Source organism: Corapipo altera, unplaced genomic scaffold, assembly GCF_003945725.1.
Source record: "Corapipo altera isolate COAL_440 unplaced genomic scaffold, ASM394572v1 68, whole genome shotgun sequence".
Taxonomy (NCBI): domain Eukaryota; kingdom Metazoa; phylum Chordata; class Aves; order Passeriformes; family Pipridae; genus Corapipo; species Corapipo altera.
Window position 1 is genome coordinate 1911448 of NW_020884919.1, and position 23509 is coordinate 1934956.

Below are 23509 nucleotides of genomic sequence, written 5' to 3' on the forward strand. Positions count from 1 at the left end.
GCACTGACCAAGTTCCCCAGGGTATGGGCACAGCCCCAAGGCTGCCAGAGCTCCAGGAAGGTTTGGACAATGCTCTGAGGGACAGGGTGGGATTGTTGGGGTGTCTGTGCAGGCCTAAGGGTTGGACTGGATGATCCTGTTGGATCCTGGATGATCCCTTCCAACTCAGCATATCCTGTGATTCTGTGAACGTTCCTTCAATTGGTTGCCAAGCTAAGCTGAACAGACCCATCACCTCCACTTGGCAGCCTGGCCCAGAGCAGCAGAAGGAGCATTTATGCTGCAAATCATCCCCAAATCAAACACACACCCCAATCAAATCTCTTCCAAATCTTGGGCAGAACCTTCCTGGAGCAACTCATCCCCTGGTGGTGTCACCAGGCTGGGATGGGATGTCACACAGTGACAAGTGCACCAACACTGTAGAAAACAGAGCCCTATTTTAGCTCCTCTTCTAACACATGAGCTAAAAACCTGCATTTGAACCTTTCAGGTTTCAGCTTTTTCAACTAAAAAATTCTGGCTGTAAAAAACTGTTGTTCTCATTCATTTTACCCTCAGCTTTTATATTCAGTGTTGCTTTGAGTGCTGAATTCATACTTTGTTTTTCAGTTTCTGGTGCCACAGAACCACTGACACAGCTGATTTCCAAAAGAGAATCTGAAAACAATTTTCCTTACTTGACCCTCCTTACTAGAAAAGCCAAGAGAATAAATGAATAAAATGCCAATTTTTATCTAATCCAAAGGCAAAGAACTGTTCTAAGATAAAGTCCCTGCCCGTGACAGGGGCTTGGAACGAGATGATCTTTAAGGTCCCTTCCAACCCAAACCAGCCCGTGATTTTATGATTCCATGAAAATAGAAGGCAGGTTGCAAACTCATTTCATTCCCTCAATCCACCAAAACCCGTTGGAATCACTGGAAATCGAGTCAGAAAACATACAGATCCTTTTATAATTAATATAGACAGATCTTTCGATATTTAACGTGGACAGATCCATTGATATTTAACGTGGATGTTGTCTGCTTCGTTTTTGGTGTCTAAAAGGTTTCATGGTAAAAATAACATCATTAATCTTCACAACTGCTGAGGAATCAGTGGGTTATTTACAGCAGGAAATAATACCTTGGTGAGCTATGTTTGATTATTAAGAATAAACTCCCAACCCAAGGATGAGAGAAGGCAGCAGTTTTAGCTCTTTCTCATGGAACAAAAACTCAAGACAAACAGAGTCTTGCACAACCTCGCTGAGAACTCCTAAACCTCCTTGGGTACACCCCAGCCATGCCCTAGAAAGCTCAGGTGTTCCTTCAGGACTGATTGTCCCACCCTGTCCCACACGAACAGGGAAGGAGGAAGGAAGGGCTGCAGAAACCCCACTTCTATTGTTAAACACCCGGCGAAGCGGATCTTGGCACATCCCGCTCGGCTCAGCAGGAAAAACGAGTCCTGGAATGCAAAACTCCAGCCCAACTTGTGCTGCTCTTCCTCAAGGAGTAGGGTAAGAGGAGCTCTTACTGTGTGGCCACTTTCTCCGTGCCGGTGGCAGCCGACGAGGTGACATTCCTCGCCCGTGGCACATTTTTTGGTGACTGACGTGCTCTTTCCGTGGTCTGTGAAGAGATGAACTGTCAAGCAGTACTGAGTGCCTGGAAAATAAGATTTTAAGAGGTTTATTTGCATTAAGTACGTGTTTAAAAACTTCACGTGATTCGGAAAAATATTCCTAGGAAATTCATTATTTTGGCTGCACAAAGCTATTTTCAGCTTGATTAAAATAGCATTTAGCGATTACTTAGTGATGAAATCTGAAGCTTAACTGACCCTTCAAACCTCCAGGGAGGCTGCTACCATTTCAATTCCTTATTAGCACTATAATTTACACATTTATCTTCCATTCTCTGCTCTTTCTGGCAGCACATTCTCGCTTTGTTTCAGACACGTTCCCTCTAATTTACTTCTTCCCCTTTCCCACCATTACTGGGAATATCAGTCCAAAGAAAAATGAGGAAACACATTTCCACTCTTTTCTGTGGATCCATCATCCCCTCATACAGGTATGATATTGGTTATTCAGGTCCTGCTGCTCACAAGGAAGCCATTAAATCTTGGGATGGTATCCAAAGGGAATGGGATGAGGCTACAAAGACTATTTTTAACACTTAAAATAAAAAAATAATCTTTAAATTTAACTCCTAGGAAGCCCATAACTACATATATATACACACATAGAAAGACATATATAATTAATATTATTGTTATTATATATTGATATATTATTAAGACTTCAATTAGTATATTGATTATGTGTCATTATATATTATGTATTATACAAAATGTTTTATAAATAATTTTTTCACTGTTGCTATGTGCTCTGAAACGGTCAAAATATTCACCTCAGCAGGAATTATATGATTCATATCATCAATAACAAGACTGAGGGCACCACAGTTGGCACATTAATCTCATTAATCACACTTCTACAAGGTGATGAGTCACATTTAAGCCTCACATTAGTCCAGACTTACTCACACTTACTTTCAGGGCACCATCGATCTTCAGCCCATCTGTTACAGCTGTAATTGTCCTCTGCATTCTCACAGGTAAAGCACTTAAAACTCTCTGGAAATGGGGTGGCTTTAAAAGCATTAAAACACAGTAAGTTTGCAAGTATTGAGGAAAAAAATGGAATGTTCAAAATATTACCTGTACACACATATAAAAAACTCACACATTCGCATATTTTCAATGATATTTCTACTGTTAGAGGAATACAAGAAGTTTTACATTTTCAACTGGTTTTGCAAGGCCTGAACTTTAAAATATATCCTCGTGTTTTCATTCTTTCCCAAACCAAAATAAATCACTTAAGTGGGAAAAGCAGGAGAGAGAGAACAGTTTATTTACATCCTCGTGGAGGTTTGCACAGACACACAAACTCAATCTACATTCAAATGGCTCTGGGTTCCTTTGATGAGGAAAAAAAGGCATCTTAAAAAGCAGATTCAGAGCTTGATTTTCAACTCTGAAGGAGAAGTTGGATCCTTTTAACAAAGGGATCTGGAGGACTGGCTTAAAATCTTATTTACATTATTTAAATCAATTATTTTAAGGTGCACAGTTCCCTGGATGCACATATATATCTAATTTATCTGCCTGTCCTGACTGTTTTAATGATGCAGATAATGGAAATGAAGGGATAGAACCCTTCTGATGCCAGATAAGAGGCCAAAAAAAAATGATGCTATTAGTGACAACTGGCTTCACAGGTCCCACAAGGTTTTTAATTACCTTCAGACTGAATTAATTGCACACAGAACACCTATTCTTTCCCTTCACAAAACCCCCAACGAGATAAAAGACAAAAACCACCTGTCCTCTATTATTTATGAGAAACCCACTGCATAATCTGCTCTGCGGGGAGACATTTCAGAGCCAGAAAAAATAGAATAAAACGGGAAAGACCTTAAAATGTGAACTCTTTCTTTAGCAGTGCCTGCAATTGTTTGTTTTCAAACAGTCAACCTGGAAAATATTCGAAATAAAGTGCTGTGGGTTGCAAAGCAAAATTGTTATTTTAAACTTCTTCTCGTGTTTGAAGGGGAAAAACACCTAAAACCTAAAAGATTGGAAGAATACAGGGAGTAACTATAATATTAAGCTAAATATTATATTATATTAAGATAAAATATGAAGGGAAAATTAGAGATAGACATTAAAAAAAAAAAAAGTTCCTACTTACGGTCCAGGGGAGGCCTCACGTCGTAAAAGTTGATGTTCTCAGCTGAAACCCAAATTCCTGGAAGGAGGAAGAGCAGGAGAAAGGCCCTGGCCAGAGTGGGATGGAACAAGGACATGCTGAGGATTATTGCACATGGAAAGCTGAAGTCAGCCCTGGCAAAGGAAGAAAACACATTATTTTGGGGAAATCTGAGGAACCGAGCATGGAGAACAACAAATTTCCCATGAAATACGGCTGGAGCTTTGGGAATTCCGTGGGGAGGTCTAAAGGCAGCGAGTCTGAACTGCTGAACCACACAAAGCTGAGCTGGGAGTGCCTTCTGCTGGCCACAATCCTGAAACTTCCACAAAATTCAAGTTCACGTTATTCTTTTCCATGTGTCTGCCCTTCCAAACGATGTCAACCTCAAAGATTCCTTGGAAGGTCTCCTAAAAATCGACATGAAAATTAAACTCCTTTATGTCCTGCTTGAAACTGGAATATAATATTAAGAAAGAGAGCAAAAAAGCGGGGCAATGTCATTTTTAACACCACCAGCCTCGAGCCCAAACCAATTCCTTATCTGAGACAGATCAATGTAAGATTATTGACCTCAGATAAGCTCCACAATCTAATTCTGAGTGTAAATCAGATTTATTTAAAGTGCATCCCAAGGAAATGCTGAGGAAAAACCTGGGAATGGCAGGTGAGTTTTGGAGAAGCGCAGGGCAGAAAGTTCAGAGGGAGGAGACAAAATGACACAAAAATACATTTATTTGGTCCCCTCTGGGTCTCTACTAAGGCTTTATAGAGGAGGAGAATCAAGCACTGAACATTTTGGTCAGTTTGGTGTTTAGATGTCCACATACACACACAGGGATTTGTGGCAAACTGCAGTGGCACCGGGGACTGGTTGGGAGATTAAAAAAAGCAGGATCAGCCTCGCTCCACCCATGCAAATTCCCAGCAGGACAAACAAGCTGGAGTGGAGGCTCCAGCCAAACCAGAGGTGTTGCTTTGGGATGCCAAGGGCATTGGGATGCCCAGGGCATTCCCTCCAAACCCTCCCAACACACCCTGCCCAGGCCCAGGCACCAAACTGAAAAAGTCACCCCAGCAGCGAAGACACAGAATTTCCCACTTTTTCTTGCATTTTTTGGTTTGGTTTGGTTTTTTTCTTTTCCAACTGAGATGGTTTCGCCAACAAATCGAACACCAGAAAGTTCAATTTTATGAACTGAGTATTCAATTGTGATTTTAATCGTGAATTTTGCCATCCTACTGAAGATCTGCTTATTAAATCCTGGCTTTATGACTATATATGACTTTATACTTCAGTAGATCCTGAGGAAGCCTCAGCTCAACTCTACTCCCAGTGCACCTCCAACACTATTTTCTTTAGGATGGTCCAGATTTCTTTTGATTACAGCCCAGAACCCAAAGCATTAAGTAGAAGAGCCTGTGGAAAACAAACAGGAAACCAATCATTATAGTTCTGTTTGAAAGAAACTAATTAGCTGAAACACTCTATGTCCTTATTCACATTGAAAACTAAGATAAAAATTTGGGTTTATAACAAAATATCCAGAGAAGCACCTGAACTACACGTTTTGGCTTTGACTTTTTGAGGGCTGTGCTGCTGCAGAAATAAAAATCCCTCCTCCCTGTTACATCCCAATGCCACAAAAGACAAAAAAAAAAAAAGGCAAAGAGTGAAGGAATGAGGCTGCTCAGTCCTTCCATGAGAATGAGTTTACTTCTCTTCCAAGGGAAAACCTTTATCCAATGAATAATGGGATAAACCATTTCACCAAACCACTCCAGGTGAAATATATATTCCACACTCCACAGATATCCAAGCTTTCCACACAAGCTGTGCCCAAAATAGAAGCACTAATCAGGAACAAGGGAACCTGGAAGAGCAAAGACAACCCTCAGCCTCCTAATTAGAGGTTCCTAATGAACCTAATGAAGCAAACAGGTCCCCTTAATGTGTGGAGTTAAAAATACAACTCCAGCACAAGGAGGTAGCAATTTTCAGAGCCACACATTCCTTATCCTGATTATCCTGTGTCCCTGGACCATCAGGGATCCAGTTTTCCTGACTCCAAGAGGGCTCCTTAATGCACAGAGGCTGCTTGAGTGATGCTGGCAACAACATGAGGAGAATCTTTTTGGGGGACCAACGTCCTTCTTCATGGATTCCTTGTAAAATAACTCTGTTTCTCATGGAATCATGGAATGCTTGGGTTGGAAGGGACATTAAAGCTCATCTTGTTCCATTCCCTTCCACTTCCACACCTTCCACTAGACTAAGGCTGCTCCAAGCCCCATCCAACCTGCCCTTGGAGACACTTCAGCCCTTTGAATATCTCAAGTTATTTATAAATTAGCAACCCAGTTTTAATCAAGTATGGAGAGTTTAATCAAATTTCAGGCAGCTCGACAGCATTTAATGATTTCAATTTTCCTCTGAACTGAATTATTCCAGTGGCAGAGCATTTGCAAAACTTATCCCCTCAACCTGGACCTTCTGCAGCTCCTGCTGGGGTTAAGAAAACTTTCCCTTTACGGGGAGGCTGGTGTGTAACTGGATCTGAAGCACCTGGATAGCAAATAAAAGGCACAATTACACCTGTGCCAGTTTTCTACAAATCCAGGCTCTCTCCTACACCCCCCCCCTCCCCTCCCCCGAGTTCCTATCGCTTTCCCAGGACAAGCCGATGCCAAATGGAAAAATTCAGAGAACATAAACACAAAAAGGCCACTCTTTGGTTGGTGTAAGGCATAGTAAATCGACCTCAGGATTTGATGTAGTCAAAGGTGTCCTTGTTTGCCAACCAGGCCAATAAATAATGGATGTTGTTTGACGTGGGCTTGGTTACACAGCTGCACCAGGAGCCCTTCTCAAATAAAACAGGAAAATATTGGCCAAAAAATGGCTTTCATATCTTATCTGGCATCTTTAAAATGCTTGTTTTCTTCGGAGCCTCTCATCTCTGTTGTGCTTTCATATAATATTATCAGGCAGCGTGAGTAAATGTTTCATTAGGGCCAATTAGGAGCCCTCATTAACGAAGGGAAAAAGCTGTCACAACGTGGAAGATTAACTTACATAAACAAGAGGAAACATGGAGCTCCAGCTTTCCTGGAGGGAGGGAAAACAACCCAAGAGGGAAGGGCTGCTCATATATAAAAAAAAAAACAAGAATAAAGAACATCTCAAGAAAACAACCAGGCACACAATGGCTGAACTAATTAATATATTCCAGGAGGTTTTAAGGTTCATCTTACAGTGGTGTGTAACAGAAAAATAGGAAGCTTGATTTCTGATTTTAATAAAATTCAAACCTGTCTACATTGTTTTTGCTGGCAGCTCCTGCTGGAGGATTAGCAGATTGAACACGGAGATACGGAATGCAAATGAAACTTCCTGCTGTCATTTAGTAAAAGCAATTTTCAGGTGCTATTAGATAATTGCAAATGCTCCTGTTAAGCCTGTTAAATACCACTTCAGGACATAAGAGTTGGGGAATACACAGGCACAAAGGTATGTGTGTTCAGGGCTGAAAAAGTTAAAGCGAAAACCTGACGTCATCAGGTGTTCCCTGCAACAAAGCAGAGAGGCCAAAAAGTGAAAACTGAATTTATCTATAAAGGGTAAAACCCAGCTCCTTGGCTCCCCCATTTCTTAGGGAAAAAATGCCATTTTCACATTTTCCTCTAAATTCGATCTATAAGGCATCATCTACCCCACTCCAAAATGAAGAAATGGATGGAACAAATGAGAAAAACCCCTTTGGGAAACAGGCATTTAAAAAATCTAAACACTTAAAATAAAAAGGGGGTGAAAAGTAAATATTTTGAAGGGTTAAAAAACCCCCCCAAAATATTATTGCGGATCTGCAAATTATAACTATTTTTTATACAAGTTTTACTTTTTCTTACCCACCAAGTTGAAGTCTCTGCTTTTTGACTTTTTGCCTGTTATCACGAGCAGAGAATAACAGAAGAAAACATATTTTACACTCCACTGACAGATTAAAATTGAACTTATCAACATTATTTTTAAACACATTCCTTTACGTTCACCCACAGCACCCTTAACAATGGCTGGGATGAAATCTGGGGCTTAATTACAAGAAATTATGGAGTTCTTTATCTGAGATCTTAGAGAAGCAAAGCACAAACAGAGGTGGGAATGACAACATCCTTTAGCTCCGGGGATAATGTTGGCACGGGGAGGTGTGATGGGAATGACTGGGAGACACTGAGGTGTCTGACTACACAATCCACCCAACTGCTGTGACTCTGAAATGAAAATAATGTCTGATTACCAAAATAATGTCTGATTAACATGACAAACCCGAGAAGTACCACTGAAGTGAGGTATTTGCAAGGAGAAAACATGTAATGAAAGCTGCTTTACATCACATTCCTCTTACAGCCCAAACTGACGTTCACTTAAAATTCAGAATCCCTGATCATCTGTAGAAAATAGGTTTATGCCATCTCACAATCCATTGCACTTCCAGCTAAATTTAAATTTTTTACACTAAATTTCCTATTCTCTTCTGCAAATATTCCATTTCCTCAAAGGACTGCCCTTTGGCAAAGCTATGGATGAGCAAAAGCTTTTACACTTGAGCTTGGAACAGCTTCTCTACATCACAGGCAACTGGTTTAAATCTCTCTCTCACCTGTGCCAGACTGGGAACAGGAACTTAATATTACTCTAGGAAAAAAAAAAGGGATTTCAGGAACAAGCAGTGGTTTTTCTTTTCTTGAGCACTTTCGTACAAATCAGTTTAGAAAATTAAATTTAAAGGACATATTGAATGTAGGAGAGAAAAATCTGATTTTCAGTATTTTTCTTTTACAATTCCAGCCTTGGACCACAACCAATAAAAGTCACCTTTAATCCTTCCAAGGTACTCAACTAAACCTCTGGTTTTAGTTGGAACCTTCTCCCAAGTCACAAAAGGTTTGGTGTCGTGGGAGCTGCAAGAAGAGGGAGAAAAGGTAAAATACCTCTGTCTAATTTTATTGTAAGAGTCCAAAGAAAATGCCCTTCAACTGACACTCCACTGAACCCACAGGTACTATATTTTCTACAGCAACACAACACCAGAGCGATTATTTTGCCTTCATTTTCCCAAGAATAAGAAAATGGCCAAGAATCACAGAATGGTGGAATTTTTTAGGTTGGAAAAGGCCTCCAATATCATCGAGTGCAGCACCCCAAGGCCTTCCTGCCACCAGTTTATGCCAATTTAAGACAATAATTGCACTATAATTGGAAAAGAAACCCCACACAGAGTCAGGTTGGTATTGGCAGGGTTTGATGTGTGAGATTTATGGCGTTGATACCATCTCTGCCTCGTGTTTACACCAGCTTGGTGTTCCTGGGCAATCCTTGGAATCCTGTCAGCTCCTGGAATGCACCAGGAACCACTGTGAGAGCTTCTGGGAAGACACCAGCAATTCCCAGGGCTGCTATTCCATGTCCAGGGAACTGCAACAGCAAACTCCTGCTACGGAATAAATTAAGTTTGAAAATCAGGTGTGAAGAACAGCGAGTTTAAATATCGAACTCGCTTAAAACCAGAAGCACCTCAAGTCATTTCAGGTGGTAGGAAGCCCCATTTCTAAGAAATATAAGTATCTGAATTAAACTCCTTATTAAAAATGCAAATTTAACAGCAGATCATATATATGTGTGTGTGTGTGTGTGTTTATATATTTAAAAATTATTTATAAAAAAATATATTTTATCTATAAATATAATAAATTTACTCATTATATCTATAAATAAATATAGAAATATTTTTATATAAATGTATTTTATATATTTATAATATAAATTTATATATATTTATAATATGATTTTATATACTTATAATATAAACAAATATAAATATATTTATTTATTACCCATAATAAATAGATAACTTTTGCAAATTACATTTTATAAGGTAATAATAAATATATAAACATATAAATAATTATTATTAATAAATAATAAATATATACATATGAATAATAATTAATAAATATATTACAAATTGTAACTTAAAACTAATGGAGAAGAGCTGATGAAAATCCCCTCCCCTTGGCAGCACTCTGATTCCTACCACCCCTTCCAGCTGAACTTTTCACTCCCAAATTTGCCAAAGGGGGAGCTGAGCTGATCATCAGAGAGGTATTTTTTGATTATGTCCTTCAGGGAAAAAACTCACCTGACAGAACCTATCTCCACGTGTACCTGATGGCATTATCCCCCTCGGGAAAGGCTTGTTTGGGAAACAAAAGTTTGGGAAATGTGAACCCTGGAAAATCAAGATGAAAGGGGCGAGGAGAACCGGCTTTGTTTTCCCAAGAGGACTCACCGAGTCCGATTGGATTCCTCTCGTGGTTACAGGCACAAAAAGGCTTCAGAGGGATTTGTTGGGTTGGAAATGCTTTAAACGAGCCACTCTCAGCAAACTGCTGACCCATCCAACCTCAGCCAGGGGAAGGTGGCTTTTCCTTCCCATCAACACCCTAATCCAGACAGCTGAAAGCAGCAGAAAGCACATTCCGGTTTTTCCTGGCTCGGAACCGTTCCCCACAAGCAGCCTTTGGCACAGTTTGGTGTTTGAACAGCCTCTGGTGCATTGTGAGAGACAAGAGATTTCGAAGGGAGGGACAATACAAACATAACAAGCTCCTTTCACAGGTCCACAAAAGCTCTGTTGACATCTATGGCATAACTTCAGCTCCAAACCCAAACTCTGCACCCGCCGTTTTCTTCCTCTGAAGCTCAAATTTCTGGACTAGAAGCACATAATTTCCACATCCAGGGACACAAATTGGCATTAAGCATTCATAATGGAATATAAGGATATTTAATTTAAATTATTTTGGGAGAAAAAAATTAGCTTTGTACAGTTTCTCTCACTGACCTTCACCATAAATATCCACGGTCTGGGACAGGAATCACAAGCCTATGGAAAGCAGCTGGAAAAAAATCACCCCTCAAGGTCCCTTCTAAGGCCATTCTCTGATTCTATAATTTTATGATCCTATGATTTTAAGATTCTATGATTTTAAGATTCTATGATTTTATTATTCTATGATTCCATGATTCTATGATCCCATTATTCTATGATTCCATTATTCCATTATTCTATGATTCCATTATTCTATTATTCTATGAGTCTATGATTTTATGATCCTATGATTTTATGGTTCTGTGATTCTACGATTTTATTATTCCATGATTCTATGATTCTATTATTCTATGATTTTAGGATTCTGTGATTTTAAGATTCTGTGATTTTTCAGTTCATTGCATTTGCTACAGATTCAGCTTTGAATATTACAGTAGGTAAGGAAACATTCCCAGGATTCAGAAAGAAAAAAACCCCATCCATAATATTTGCTATTTTCACCACTGTCCAGGACAAATGGCATTACATAGCATTTTTTTCCCAATGGTTTTCACTAAAATGTCATTCTCAGCTTAGTAGCCCACAGAATATTGGAAGGAAACAGCTAAAAGTCGATTTCAGGAAAAAAATCCCATCCTGACCCTTGTTTTATTCCCTCCAAAGGGACAGGGACACCTCTTCTGCTCAGCTTTTCCTGCCTCAAAAGCCTCATGACCGTGGTGGGATTCAAATCACTGATCTTGGTTTGGTCCAGAACAAATATTCCCTTCACCCTGACACACATTTCCCATTTTTATTTCCTTATTTCTTCAATATGATGCAAAAATTGTCTCCCTTGCTCGAGGAGTTCACATAATATATATATAATTAAAGTGCCAGGATGATTCTGTTCAGCACCATCCCTGCTCTTCCATCATATTTCCCGAGCACATAAGGCTGTTTACACTTCAAATAGTCTTTCCCACCTTCACACCTCTGAAGAAATCACCTCTAGCTCGTGGTTGTTCCTGGCTGATACTTCTCAAAGCCCAATATTCATAAAGCCTTTCAGCCAAGTCAATGGAATAATGAAACAAAACACAGGAAATCATTTATAATCTGAATTAAAAGCCAATTTTCATTCAATTAGAAGAGCAATAAAAATAAAGTCTCTTTGGGCACTTATCTGCCCCAAAGACACTGATACATCCTTAATTAAGCTGGTAATGTGGCACCAAGGACCAGTAAGAAATGTCCTGGATGGGGAGATTTATTCACTGTACAGATTGCCTGGTTTAATTTGACAAATTAAAGGTGCCAAATTTTCTGTTTCCTTCATTTCCTGCTCCCAAATCCAGAGCAGTGCTAAACAGAAAACCAGCGCAAGTAGGGAAAAAAAAATTAAAACTCCTAAAAAATGAAAACTCCTAAAAAAATTAAAACTAAAAATTCAAACCAATAAATTCCTGACAATTTATAAACATAAAGGTATTGTATTCTAGCAGTGAATGCCCATCTCAGCATGGGAAATGGCATCACTTGCTTTGCAGAATTTCTTCCAAGATTTTTGAGCTGCTGTGAGTGGACTAAGCTCAACCCAAGAGGCAAATGCTCAACCTGCCTTTCTTTTTTTTTTTAATAGTTTATTTTAAACTGATTGGAAATTTCTTATCTACACCACCTGACAACTCCCCCTTTTCCCAAAGGGATACAGGGTTGGGTGTCTGCTCCAACTCCCTGGGACTATTGATGCTCTTTACCTGCTAAAACACGTCCAAACCACTGAGCAAACCCTGCAATATTTGCACAGTGCATTTCCAAACAGGTGCCCAACACACCAGAAAAGCTGAATAAATAACTTATTGTAGGAGTTTCTCTTTATTGTGCTTTTCCTACCCTGCAGGCCAATTCCAGGGACACTCAGAGGCCACTGGAGCAAAATATCCATGTAAATGAACACAGATGAAAACTCACTTTACTGCTGTTCCCCTCCAAATAAAAAGTGATTCACTGGGGGAAAAGAAGAAATCTTATTCCTTTTGTGCATGGGGGCTCAAATTCTAACTCTTCACAATCAAAGGCACCACTTGCTTTTTCCAGGAGGTTACTCAGAGCCTTCCAGAAACCCTTTGTACAACCCTGGGTGGATTTTAGGCTGCTGGGTCATTGCTAAATTAGTGCCTGGAGAGACACAAGGAAAGAAAAATCAGCTGTAAGAAAACAAAACAAACCACTAATAGTGGAAAGAAAAACCCCAAACCCTTCTAATAAAACTCCCTCAAACACTAGTAAAGGAAAATAAAAAACAAACCAACAAATACTAGTAAGAAAATAAACACTGAAAAAGTGTTATAAAATAAACACTGGAAAAACAGTTATGAAAAATCATGGCATTATGAAAGGTCATAGAATTATTAAAAGTCTCAGAATTATGAAAAATCATAGTTATGAAAAATCATAGAATTATGAAAAATCATAGAATTATGGAAACAGAATGGCCTGGATTGGAAGGGACTTTAAAAATCATCTAGTTCCAACCTCCTGCCATGGGCAAGGACACCTTTCACTAAATGCTGTTTATTTTTATTATTTTATTTTTTATGCTGCACATAAAAACACTGCACCTTATAACGGAACTGAAACATTCTGAAACTCAGCCCTTCAATCCCAAGTGCCTGCCTGGAGCGAAATTTTCTGAGTGAGCTACAGGATTAAATCCCCCAAACACAGAAAAGTTCAAAAAGAACATCCTTTCAGGCTCTTAGTTGTTACTGCACTGGAAAGGAGAGGTTTAGCAAAGTCTTCACTGTGTGGTGACAGAGAAGGGAAAGAGAAATGTTGCACCAATAAACCTTACTGAGATCATTAAATTAAAAAAATAATTAAATTAAATAAAAAAATACAGACAGAAGGGTCAGGACAAGTTAATTAGTGAAGAATTTAGACAGTGAGCTGAATCAGCAAATTTTAGAGCTTTGAGTGTAAGCTGAAGAATTCTGCAGAACAAGGGGGAACTCTCCCTTCCATAATGCCAGGCAAATATATAGGAAGCAATAAACTTTATGACAGGAAAAAAGGAGTTCAGCAGCCTTTTGAGATAACTTTTCTTGCTGCAATTCTGTGCTCTCACTTATCCCCTGTGAATGGGCTTTGGTGATTGAAAACCAGCAGCAGGGAAGGGAAAACCAGGGACAACATTCCTGAATAGTTCTCAGGTGATGTTTAATCACTTGGGTTATCAGGATAAAGGGATGCTGCACCAGCAAAAAAAACCCCAGTGTTTTTGGGAAGGATCTTTAAACATTTCCAGGGAAATATTGCAATACCTGCAAAGAAGTGGATGGAGCAGCTGAAGGGAACAGCTTAGAACAAAATTGTACATCTGGTTCTGATGGAACAGAATTTCCACTTTTAAAATACTGTTTAATCAGGTTATATTAATGCATGCAGCTACTTGTGCTATGAAAGTATCAGAAGGTAACTAAACATAAACCAGTTCATGGTATTTGGTTGTGCTACAGGTACAAATCTGTAACTTAGCTCTGGGACCTTCACAAAAATTAAATAGAGCATTTGACCAGAACAGCTGATCAGGGCCCATAAAAGGCATCTGTGTTTGTTTAACAAAATAAATCAGGAGCTGAGACAAACCATTGAGCAGAAAGATGCTGAGAGAGGTAAGAAAAATATTCTAGAGAAGACCATGTCATCAGAAGAAAGACTAAAAGCTAAGTTCTTTAATGTAGACCAAGAGAGAGTGTACTGCAAAAAGATTATTTTCCTCTTGCTCCGTGTTTCTCCATCACCTCCTGAAATCCCTGGTTGATTGAGCAATTAAAGAAACCAGGTACATACCAAGTAAATAAAGTATGATGACCTTTTTAATGCAAAACAAGATTAAAGGTTAAGTACAACAACAAACCCCAAATTATTCAGAACATGTTTAAGTGCTGAATGACCCTCAAACCCTCCCTGCTGCAGGTCCAGCCTGATCTGTTGATACACAGAAAGCAGCTCAGATGCCTGAGAGCACTCTGCAAATTCCCAGTTATTATCCCTGTGTCACTTCCTGCACTTCCCACCCTGGTGTGAAAAACCCCTTTGATGTTCCACAGCTTTCAGTTCATCACCCCCCTCGCTTCACCCTCCAATTCCACCACCAGAAACTCGTGTGTCTGAGCCTGACCTTTGATTGGAACTATTTATTTATTTATTTGGGATCTTGAAGAGCAGATTTCAGGTTTGAAACACAGCCAGATGATTTCAAGGATGGAGTTAGGAAAACACTTGGAACAGAGCTAACCATGCATGTGGATCTCAACCCACAGGCTTGGGACAGACCTTCTCTGGGCAGGTCTCTGGTTTCTCCTATAAATCATGGAATCTCAGAATGGTTTGGGTTGGAAAGGGCCTTAAAGCCCATCTTTTTCCAAGCCCTTCCATATGCAGGGACACCTCCCACTAGACCAGGTTGCTCCAACCCAGCCCTGGACACTCACAGGGATGGGGCAGCCAGAGCTTCTCTGGGCAAAAAAAAAAGACCCATCAGGTTGCTGCTGTTCTCATCACAGCCCCAAGGCAGTGGCAACATATTCCCATGGCCCATTCAGCACCCAAATCATGTTTCTGCCACTTTTTATGCAAAGAAAAATTGCAATTTCCAAAATCTTACAGCAAAAACACAGCCGTGATTAACCCACAGCAAGCAAAGCAGCAGCTCCACATCCATCCTCCAGTTCTCCCTATCCAAACCTGTAGGACAAAACCTATTTGGGGTCTGCAACTCCTCAGACCTAGAACACAGCCCTCAAAAGGAAAAATCCAGTTAAAACACCCATTATTCCAAAGAACTCAAAACACAGTCAGCCAATTGCATTGCCACAAGTAATTATGGGAAAAGCAAAGCAGGAGGATTTTTAAATAAAGAAGCAGCTCATTAGCCAAGGAGAAAATATGAAAGACACTGCTTTTTCCACACAGGATAAAGTATTAATCTGGGAGGAAAAAAAATTAATGCATATTTTGCTTTTTGTAGCAATTTTTGGACTCCTACAACCCTCGAACACGGTGAGGAGGTGCCAAAACAGGGGCAGAATTCCTCTGGCTCTTATCGGGAGCTGTGCAAACACCACAAAGTGCTGCAGGAAGATAAAAGTTCTCCATCTGCTGATGGTTGCTACTGTTACCCAAAAATGGGGTCAAAAAGTTAACCCAGCCAAGCTTCTGCATGAAGTTTTTATAGCTCAAACCCTCAGGAATAAAGTCTGTGTGGAGAGAAAAAAACACTCAGCACGTAGGAGGGCAGGCAGAGACAAAAGGATTAGGCATGGAAAGGGCTGGTCCAGCTGAACCAAGAACACATCACTCAAAGCAAGCTGAGTAATCAATAACTAGAGACAAGAAAATTAATTAGCTGTCGTACAACCCTCTACAGAAATTATTCTACAGATGAAAGATCAGGGGTAATTATCATTAGTTTTGAAAGTTATTCATAATGAGGTTTAAGTTCCCTCCAAGAAGTCAGTTGACTGGGATTTTAGAGCCCATCAAGCAAGGAAAAATGGCCATATTATTACCAGCCTAAGACTTGGAAGGGTCTAATGTCCCACTCCCCTGCAAACATCTAAGGCAAGTCACCAGCCTTCTCATTTTTCCATCATAAAAAGAATAATTGGATACTTTAAACTTATTTAATCCATGACAGACTGGGAGGCATTTGTTGGCAGCCATAAATGTTGTGTTCTTATAGATATGAATCCAATTTTGCACTTAATGGTCTCCAAGGAAGCAAGTTTGTTGAAAAACACAGTCAAAACCTAAACACCATTCTAAAATCTAATATACAATTCAATGTGATTACTTCTATTCCCTAAAGAGCAGAAACAGGAAGGATTTAACCAATCAGTGCTGACAGATTTTGCATTGAAGGGGAAAGGAATGCCTTGTCCATGATTTAACCACAGAAAAATTGAGTTCCACAGGAGCTTCCAACAGAATAAAAGCTCGATGATCACAGGGGCCCATATTTATAAACCAACATGCACTTCACTCCAGTTAGGGCTGGGTTTACAGTTAGTCAAGAGCTTAGCACTGGTGTAGAGCTGGGCCAAGGCCAGGATCAGCCTCCTTCTCCATTTTTATGGCCATTCTGAACAGACAACTTTAAAAAATAAGTGGTATCTCCAGCCCCTTCCCTCAGCTGTGACACCCTGAGATGGAACAATTCTGGTGCGATCATCTCAAGGTCCTTATTTGATAAATTCCTCTAAGCTGCCCAAAATCTCTGGCACTGGAAGCTCTCCAGAACCAGGAGAACTGTGACAGACATGCCTGACAGTTGGCCTCCCTTCAAAGGCTTGGGAGGGCAGGGTGGGGAAAAACCAGGGTGGAGTGGAAAAAAAAATAATCCCGACTTAATTATAAATAGAATTTAAGAATCCCATCCACGTGAAAGTTCTCCTGCTTTGTATCACAGTTACCTCCCGGGCTCAGAAAACACTTGGCATGATGCTCTCGTGAGTGGTAACACACGTGAAGAGGGTGAGGGAATGTTCCTCTTTAACAAACTGATGGAATTTTATTGGTTATTTTGCTCCAGGTTGGAGGTTACAGCCAGGACCAACACAGGGCCTCCCCAGCTGGGTGATGGAGGTGTGACTGTCCTCTCCCCACATCCAAAAACTTCTTTCCTCCCCTCCTTACTTGATTTTGGGGTCATCCATCTCTTCCCCATATTCTTCCTGCTCTCCTGTTGCTACTGTCAGGTCCAAGTGTTTCACCCACTGCTGGAATGCAGGTGAGAGGAAGGAACAACAGTCAGGGATGGGAGGGAGAGAAAACACAGGGTGACACTCCAGGGAGTATAAAATCCTGGCAGAAATGTCTCCCAACTGCTCCAAGATCTCCCTCCAACTTGCCAAACAAAAAGCTCTCTTGGACTTCCTTGCAAACAGAGCAGTCCTCTTGTGTTACCTATTTTCTTTGTGTCAGCTGCCAAGAAATCAAATTTAACTGCTGACATCTCAGCAGAAAAAGGAAATAATAATAACAACAACAACAATAATAATAATAATAACAACAACTGTAACCTTTAAGAAATTTAATAATAATAACTGTAACCTCTGTACCAAACACAGAGTTCAAGGTGCTTTACAAAGCTGTATTTAGTGTAAAAAAAATATATGAAACTGGTCCTTGAAACGTCAACTGCTACTTCAAAGTGGAGAATTATTACAAATAACACTAATAAGGTACTAAGCCAACCACTGACTGGGATATAACTTTAAATGAACCCAAAAGAAAGCTTTATGAGATAGTTCTGATTGAATTGAAAGCAACTGCTACTTGAGTGAAGACACAGTGACCTTAAAGGAAGAATTTGGATGTTTCTAAATCACAAATGCAAAGTGTGACAACTGAAGCTCTCCACAAGTCACAGACTGGGTAAGAAAAAGATCACAAGCCTCGGAAAGTCTTTCCTGCACTTCTCCACCCTCCTTTCAACACTTGTCACCAGAGAGGCACTTCACCAACATCAACAACACATCTCCCGAGGTGATAAGGGATGGCAAAACCCTCTGAAACAGCTCCCTGACACCTACAGAGGCTGTGGAAGCTCTTGAGGATTCTAAATACTTAATTATAGTGTGCTGGGAGGGTGGGGAGGCCCTGGCTCAGGTTGTCCCCATCCCTGGAAACGTCCAAGGCCAAGCTGGACGGGGCTTGGAGCAACCTGGGCTAGTGGAAGGTGACCCTGCCCTGTGTTCCAGCTTGACATACATGCCTTTTAAGGCCCAAATCTATGCTTTTAAATCCATTAAACTATCACAACAGTAAAGAAGAAATAGGAACATTATTCTCACTTTTTTGAGCCAATGTGGATTTAACTCCTCCAACAACACACTGGTTTCAACAGATAGAAATTTCTTCTTCCCAGCTGCTGTTCAATACCAAATGTTGTGAGGGTTTCTGAAAAATTCCTTTTTTTTTAGAAACACATACCTTTCATTCTGAAAAGATATAAAGTATAAAGCCTGCTGTACCTCATCAGTCATTGCTTATTCAGGCTCGACACACACTATAAAAATCAAAATCCACGTGCTTGTGCCTCATAATCCCTTTACTTACAGAAGTCTGGCTGTGGGCAGAGATCTCCAAACGTGGTGTTTTGCTTGTGAAAACGCTGAACAGAAGTTTCAGGGCTTCAGTTATTATGAAAATGTCACAGCTGCTAAAAACCAACACTCTGTGCTATGGGTCTTTTACAACTCTGTTATTTTCTCCCTTTATGGTGCTGACAGGAGTTTTTTTTATCCCATCTCAAGTCTAAAAATCCCTTAGATGTTCTCTACATTCCTGCCAATGTAGTCACACCTCTCTGTTTGGGGTTTTGGGTTTTTTTAACTGTGTGTATTAATCAATACCAAATGGTTCCAGTTTTGCACATCCTAACAAATCAAAATATAAATCCAAAAAAATTATTTAATGTGAGGGTGGAGAGGCCCTGGCACAGGTTGCCTAGAGAAGCTGTGGCTGCCCCTGGATCCCTGGAAGTGTCCAAGGCCAGGTTGGAGCAACCTGGGCTAGTGGAAGGTGTCCCTGCCCATGGCAGGGGGTGGCACTGGGTGATCCTTAATGTCCCTTCCAGTACAAACCATTCTGAGATCCTATGAAGAAGATAGAAAGAAAAAAAAAAATCCAAATTCTCTGTCCTTACATCACATTATTAACATCATCTGTGCAGTGCAGGGGCAAAAAAAAAGAAACTTTTCTCCCAGGAAATGCAAGAACCAAATTGCTATCCACAGATTGCTCAAGATTCATGGAATGGATTTTTGCCTGAGAAGTGTCTGGATGGAGAATTATCCAGGGTTCCCCACACTTGCAGAATTTAAGCCCTAGTAGAGCCACTCAGCATCCCCAAGTTCCTTAGGATGGGTGCCAGGGCCAGGATGGCAGCTGGGAGGATGAGAAGTGGGAAAAGGCTTTGGAAGACGACATTCAGCAGCATTCATTCATATATTTATTCATACTCTTTAAATTAGTGCAAGCAGCAGCCACCTCCCCCAGTCCCCCCAATTTCATCCCACCTCCAGCTTGCCCCTCCACGTGGCCACACCACGAACCACATGAACTGCTGCAGGTGAAAATAACCCTCACAAAAAGCAGCTTTTCAGCACAGGAACTGCTCCAGGTGAAAATAACCCTCAAAAAAAAAAAAAAAAAAAAAGTGGCTCTTTCAGCCACTTTTCCTTTCCCTGGCTCAGTTCACTCCCCAGCTGTATAAATGCCTATGCAAACACAGCCCAGGAATGAGCAGGGACAGACAACCTGGGTGCTGGTTTGTGTTGTCACAAAGCTCCCTGCAAACTTCACCCCTCCAGCAAGTCTGTCTTAAAATAAACTCTGGCCTTTCCCCGCCCTGAGCCGGTTCCTGGGGAGCTGGTTCACATTCCTCACGTGCTTTGGTAATGGATCAATAAACCCTCAGCAGCTTTACCTGGGTTTAGAAACCGAGGTGATACAAAAACTAGACACAGATGAATGCAAATTGCACTACCCTGTACAAAAGCCTGTGGGGTTATGGCAGCAGATTTATGGCAAGGGGTGTGACCTGGCCCCAAAAAACCAGCTTTGGGAGGCTCAGGCTGGTGGGTTTGACCTGATTATAGTGTAGATACTGTTGGTGAACAGTATAGTCCTGAGTCCACATGCAGGCAAGCACACAGGTTATTGGTGTGTGTGAAGTTACACCTCTGCTCTGGAGCCAGGATGGGAAAGCTGAGGGGGTTCACCTGGAGAGGAGAAGGATCCAGGGAGAGCTGAGAGCCCCTTCCAGGGCCTAAAGGGGCTCCAGGAGAGCTGGAGAGGGACTGGGGACAAGGGATGGAGGGACAGGACACAGGGAATGGTTTCCCACTGCCAGAGGGCAGGGATAGATGGGATATTGGGAAGGTGGGGAGGCCCTGGCACAGGTTGCCCAGAAAATCTGTGGCTGCCCCTGGATCCCTGGAAGTGTCCAAGACCAGGTTGGACACAGAACCCTAAGAGGAGAGGTGGTGCCTCAGAAGAAGGTAATTGAGGAAGAACAAGTAACAGGTGTCCTTCTTACACTGCAAGGAGTAAGAAATTAAGGGAGTCTGATGTTCCCAACCTCCCTGCCAAACACCATCACGTCACTGAGCCCCACACAGTGACTATTTTAATGTGTAATGAGAAAAATTTCTTCACTGAAAGGGTGGTCAGGCACTGGAAGGGGAGGTTTGGAGTGCCCAACCCTGGAGGTGCCCAAGGAAGGACTGGATGTGGCACTCAGTGCTCTGGGCTGGGGGACAAGGTGGGCATTGGGAACAGGGGGGATCCCTGGGCTAGAAGGGCTTTTCCATCCTTAATTATCCTGTGATTCCATAACTTAGCCCCATCCTGCTTTAACTTATTTCTTGTGGGATGAGCCAGAAGCCAAAGGAACAGTTGCCCAGTTGGAAGCTGCAGGTATGACCCTGCGCTCTGGTCCTCAAGCACAACAAAATACACCCAAATAAAAGTCATCCAGAGATCTGGTGGCTGCACAGCTGAACCCACGTGGGTGCTGGGCCATCACCTCCCTTTTTTCAAGAAGGGAATGTGTAGAGAAACCCTGGTGTGTTAAATGAATTAATAAATAATCAGTCACAGATTAACGAGCTGACTCAACACCCAGGACCTGAAGGAGCCTCGTGCCCTCCTTGGCACTGACCCCGCTTTGGGCACACCAAGCAACCTGGTTTTGGGCAGAGGAACCACATGAACCATGTCAAAATGGCCTGGTCCTGGTCCAGCCCAGACCTGAAGGCAAAAATTGGGAACCCAAAGTATAAAATGGAGGAGAAGAACTGAACCACAACAGTTAATTTGGGCTTGGCTGCCTTGAAATTAGAAAAGATTTACTGAGCAATTCCCAGCTGGTGGATGGGTCATAAATTTGTAATAAATCTGCAGTAAAGACACCAAACATATTTCCTGGTCTAAGTGACTAATTGGAACACTACATTATCATCTGCAGCTGCTTTTGCCTCCTTTGTTCTGCTGTATTAATTAACATGGACAGAGTAAGTAGGGACATGCTCTCAGTCTGCTGCTCTCTTCGGAAGGGGAAATATCACTCAAATATTTCCTCTTGCACCACAAACTGTTTTGAAGTGGTTTTAATTTGACAGAAGAGGCATTTGCTAACTCATGCTCTAATGCTTCTTACTAACTGTGTCACCTAAGGACTTCTGATTAGTCCTGCACCATTTGGGGGAAAAAAAAATAAAAAGGAGAATTTGCACACAAGTTACTAAAAAGTTAATTATTAAATCACCTTACTTAGGCTGAAAAGAAAGCTGAGGAGAAAGTAAAGAACTAAACCCCAGAAAATCATAGGAGAAGCTGGGGAAAGAAATTAAAATCTTATTTTTGCTCCATGGTAAAAAAAAATATGCAGACCATTAAAGGAGTTTTAAATGGTTCAACTCCTGATCACTGAAAGCAACAGGAAAATTTCCCGTCAATCAGGATTTAACTTCAGAAAAAAAATCTTATGGAAAAAAAGTTTCTTTTCCAACCTAAATGATTCTGTGTAAGTTTGTCTCAATGCAGAAGGTAAGACTAAGTCATTCTGAGCACTCCTTTCCTTATTCTTACATTAAAATAGTATTTTCACCTTCATTTTTTCATGTTACTCAACAAAGAGCATGGGAGAAGTATTTCTACAGTAGAGAAGGCTGCAAGTCACCATCAAAAAGTGATTTAAAGTAGAAAGGTAACTCTAAATAGAGATAAAATTATGGAGAGAATTTTCACAATTCGCTTAAAAACCTTCAAATATCCAAGAACACCACAAACTTATTATATTGCAAAAAAATTGAAGTGGGAACAAACAAGCAAAGAACAAAACTGAAACAGTTTTCCATGACCCAGATTATCTGGGCAAGGAAATTCAGGTGAAATTTCTTTTTTTGGGGATGTCAGAGCTTTTCCATAAATCTGGAGCCCGAAGAAAAGTGAGACAAGAGGCTCTGGGCCACAAAAAATGCTGCATTTTCCTACAGCTGAACCACACCAGGATCTCTTAAATTGGATTCTCCAAATGCAGCCTGGGCTCTCCAAACATGAATCCTCCCCTGCTGCATCCCAGCACTGTTTTATGGAGAGGGATTGAGGCAGGTGATGTGACCAAGGAAGGTTTTTATCACTCCAGGTTAATTTTCTTTGCTCAGTGGTCATTAATCATGATATCCCTGGAAGGAGGTAATAGTTCAAATATTTTTTCAAACTGACTGAAAGTTTGCTTGGTTGCATTTTATCTTCTGTAATCCCCTCCTATCTCCTTTTAATCAAAAGACTTGTAAAGTTTTACAGCAAAATAAAACAATTTCTAGGACTTCTAACATGATGCTTCTTACAGGAAACTAATAATAATTTAAGGTGGGCTTTTAAAAAACCAAATCACAGAATGGTTTGGGTTGGAAGGGAACTTAAAGTTTATCTAGTTCCAACCCCCCTGCCATGGGCAGGGACACCTTCCACTGGTCCAGGTTGCTCCAAGCCCCAAATTAACACTTGAAAACCCTTTCTGCTGCATTTTATAACTGACAAAACCAGAAATGTTACACTTAAAACACCCACTGAATATATATATCCAGTATATTCTATCAGCCCAGAGAGGCCAAGTGGAAAGCAGAGATGCTTAATTCACTTGCAGTCTTGGAAACCACTTCTAAGAGTGAGAGCAAACTTTTAAAGCTGATGAAATACCTGATTTCTAAACTGAGATCACTCTGGGCAGTCAAGCAGAAATTTTACAAATTGCCATTTGAAAGAGTACCATGAGCAGACACTCCCACCATTGCCC

The 23509-nt window shown here is 40.8% G+C and overlaps 1 protein-coding gene across 2 annotated transcripts in view; it reads right to left on the minus strand.

Moving 5' to 3' along the window:
* Nucleotides 1-23509, minus strand: part of LYPD6B (LY6/PLAUR domain containing 6B) — a 46564-nt gene that overhangs the window by 3140 nt on the left and 19915 nt on the right. Inside the window, exons 2-5 of one of the 2 annotated variants that reach the window (XM_027656295.1) lie at nt 5089-5183; nt 3746-3897; nt 2542-2640; nt 1522-1652 (exon numbers count right to left, since the gene is read on the minus strand). In XM_027656295.1, coding sequence (XP_027512096.1) covers nt 1522-1652; nt 2542-2640; nt 3746-3860 — 345 coding nt within the window. In that variant the 5' untranslated portion in view covers nt 3861-3897; nt 5089-5183. Of the gene's footprint in view, nt 1-1521; nt 1653-2535; nt 2641-3745; nt 3898-5088; nt 5184-23509 lie in introns of both variants that reach the window. The other variant, XM_027656294.1, reaches the window with a different exon arrangement.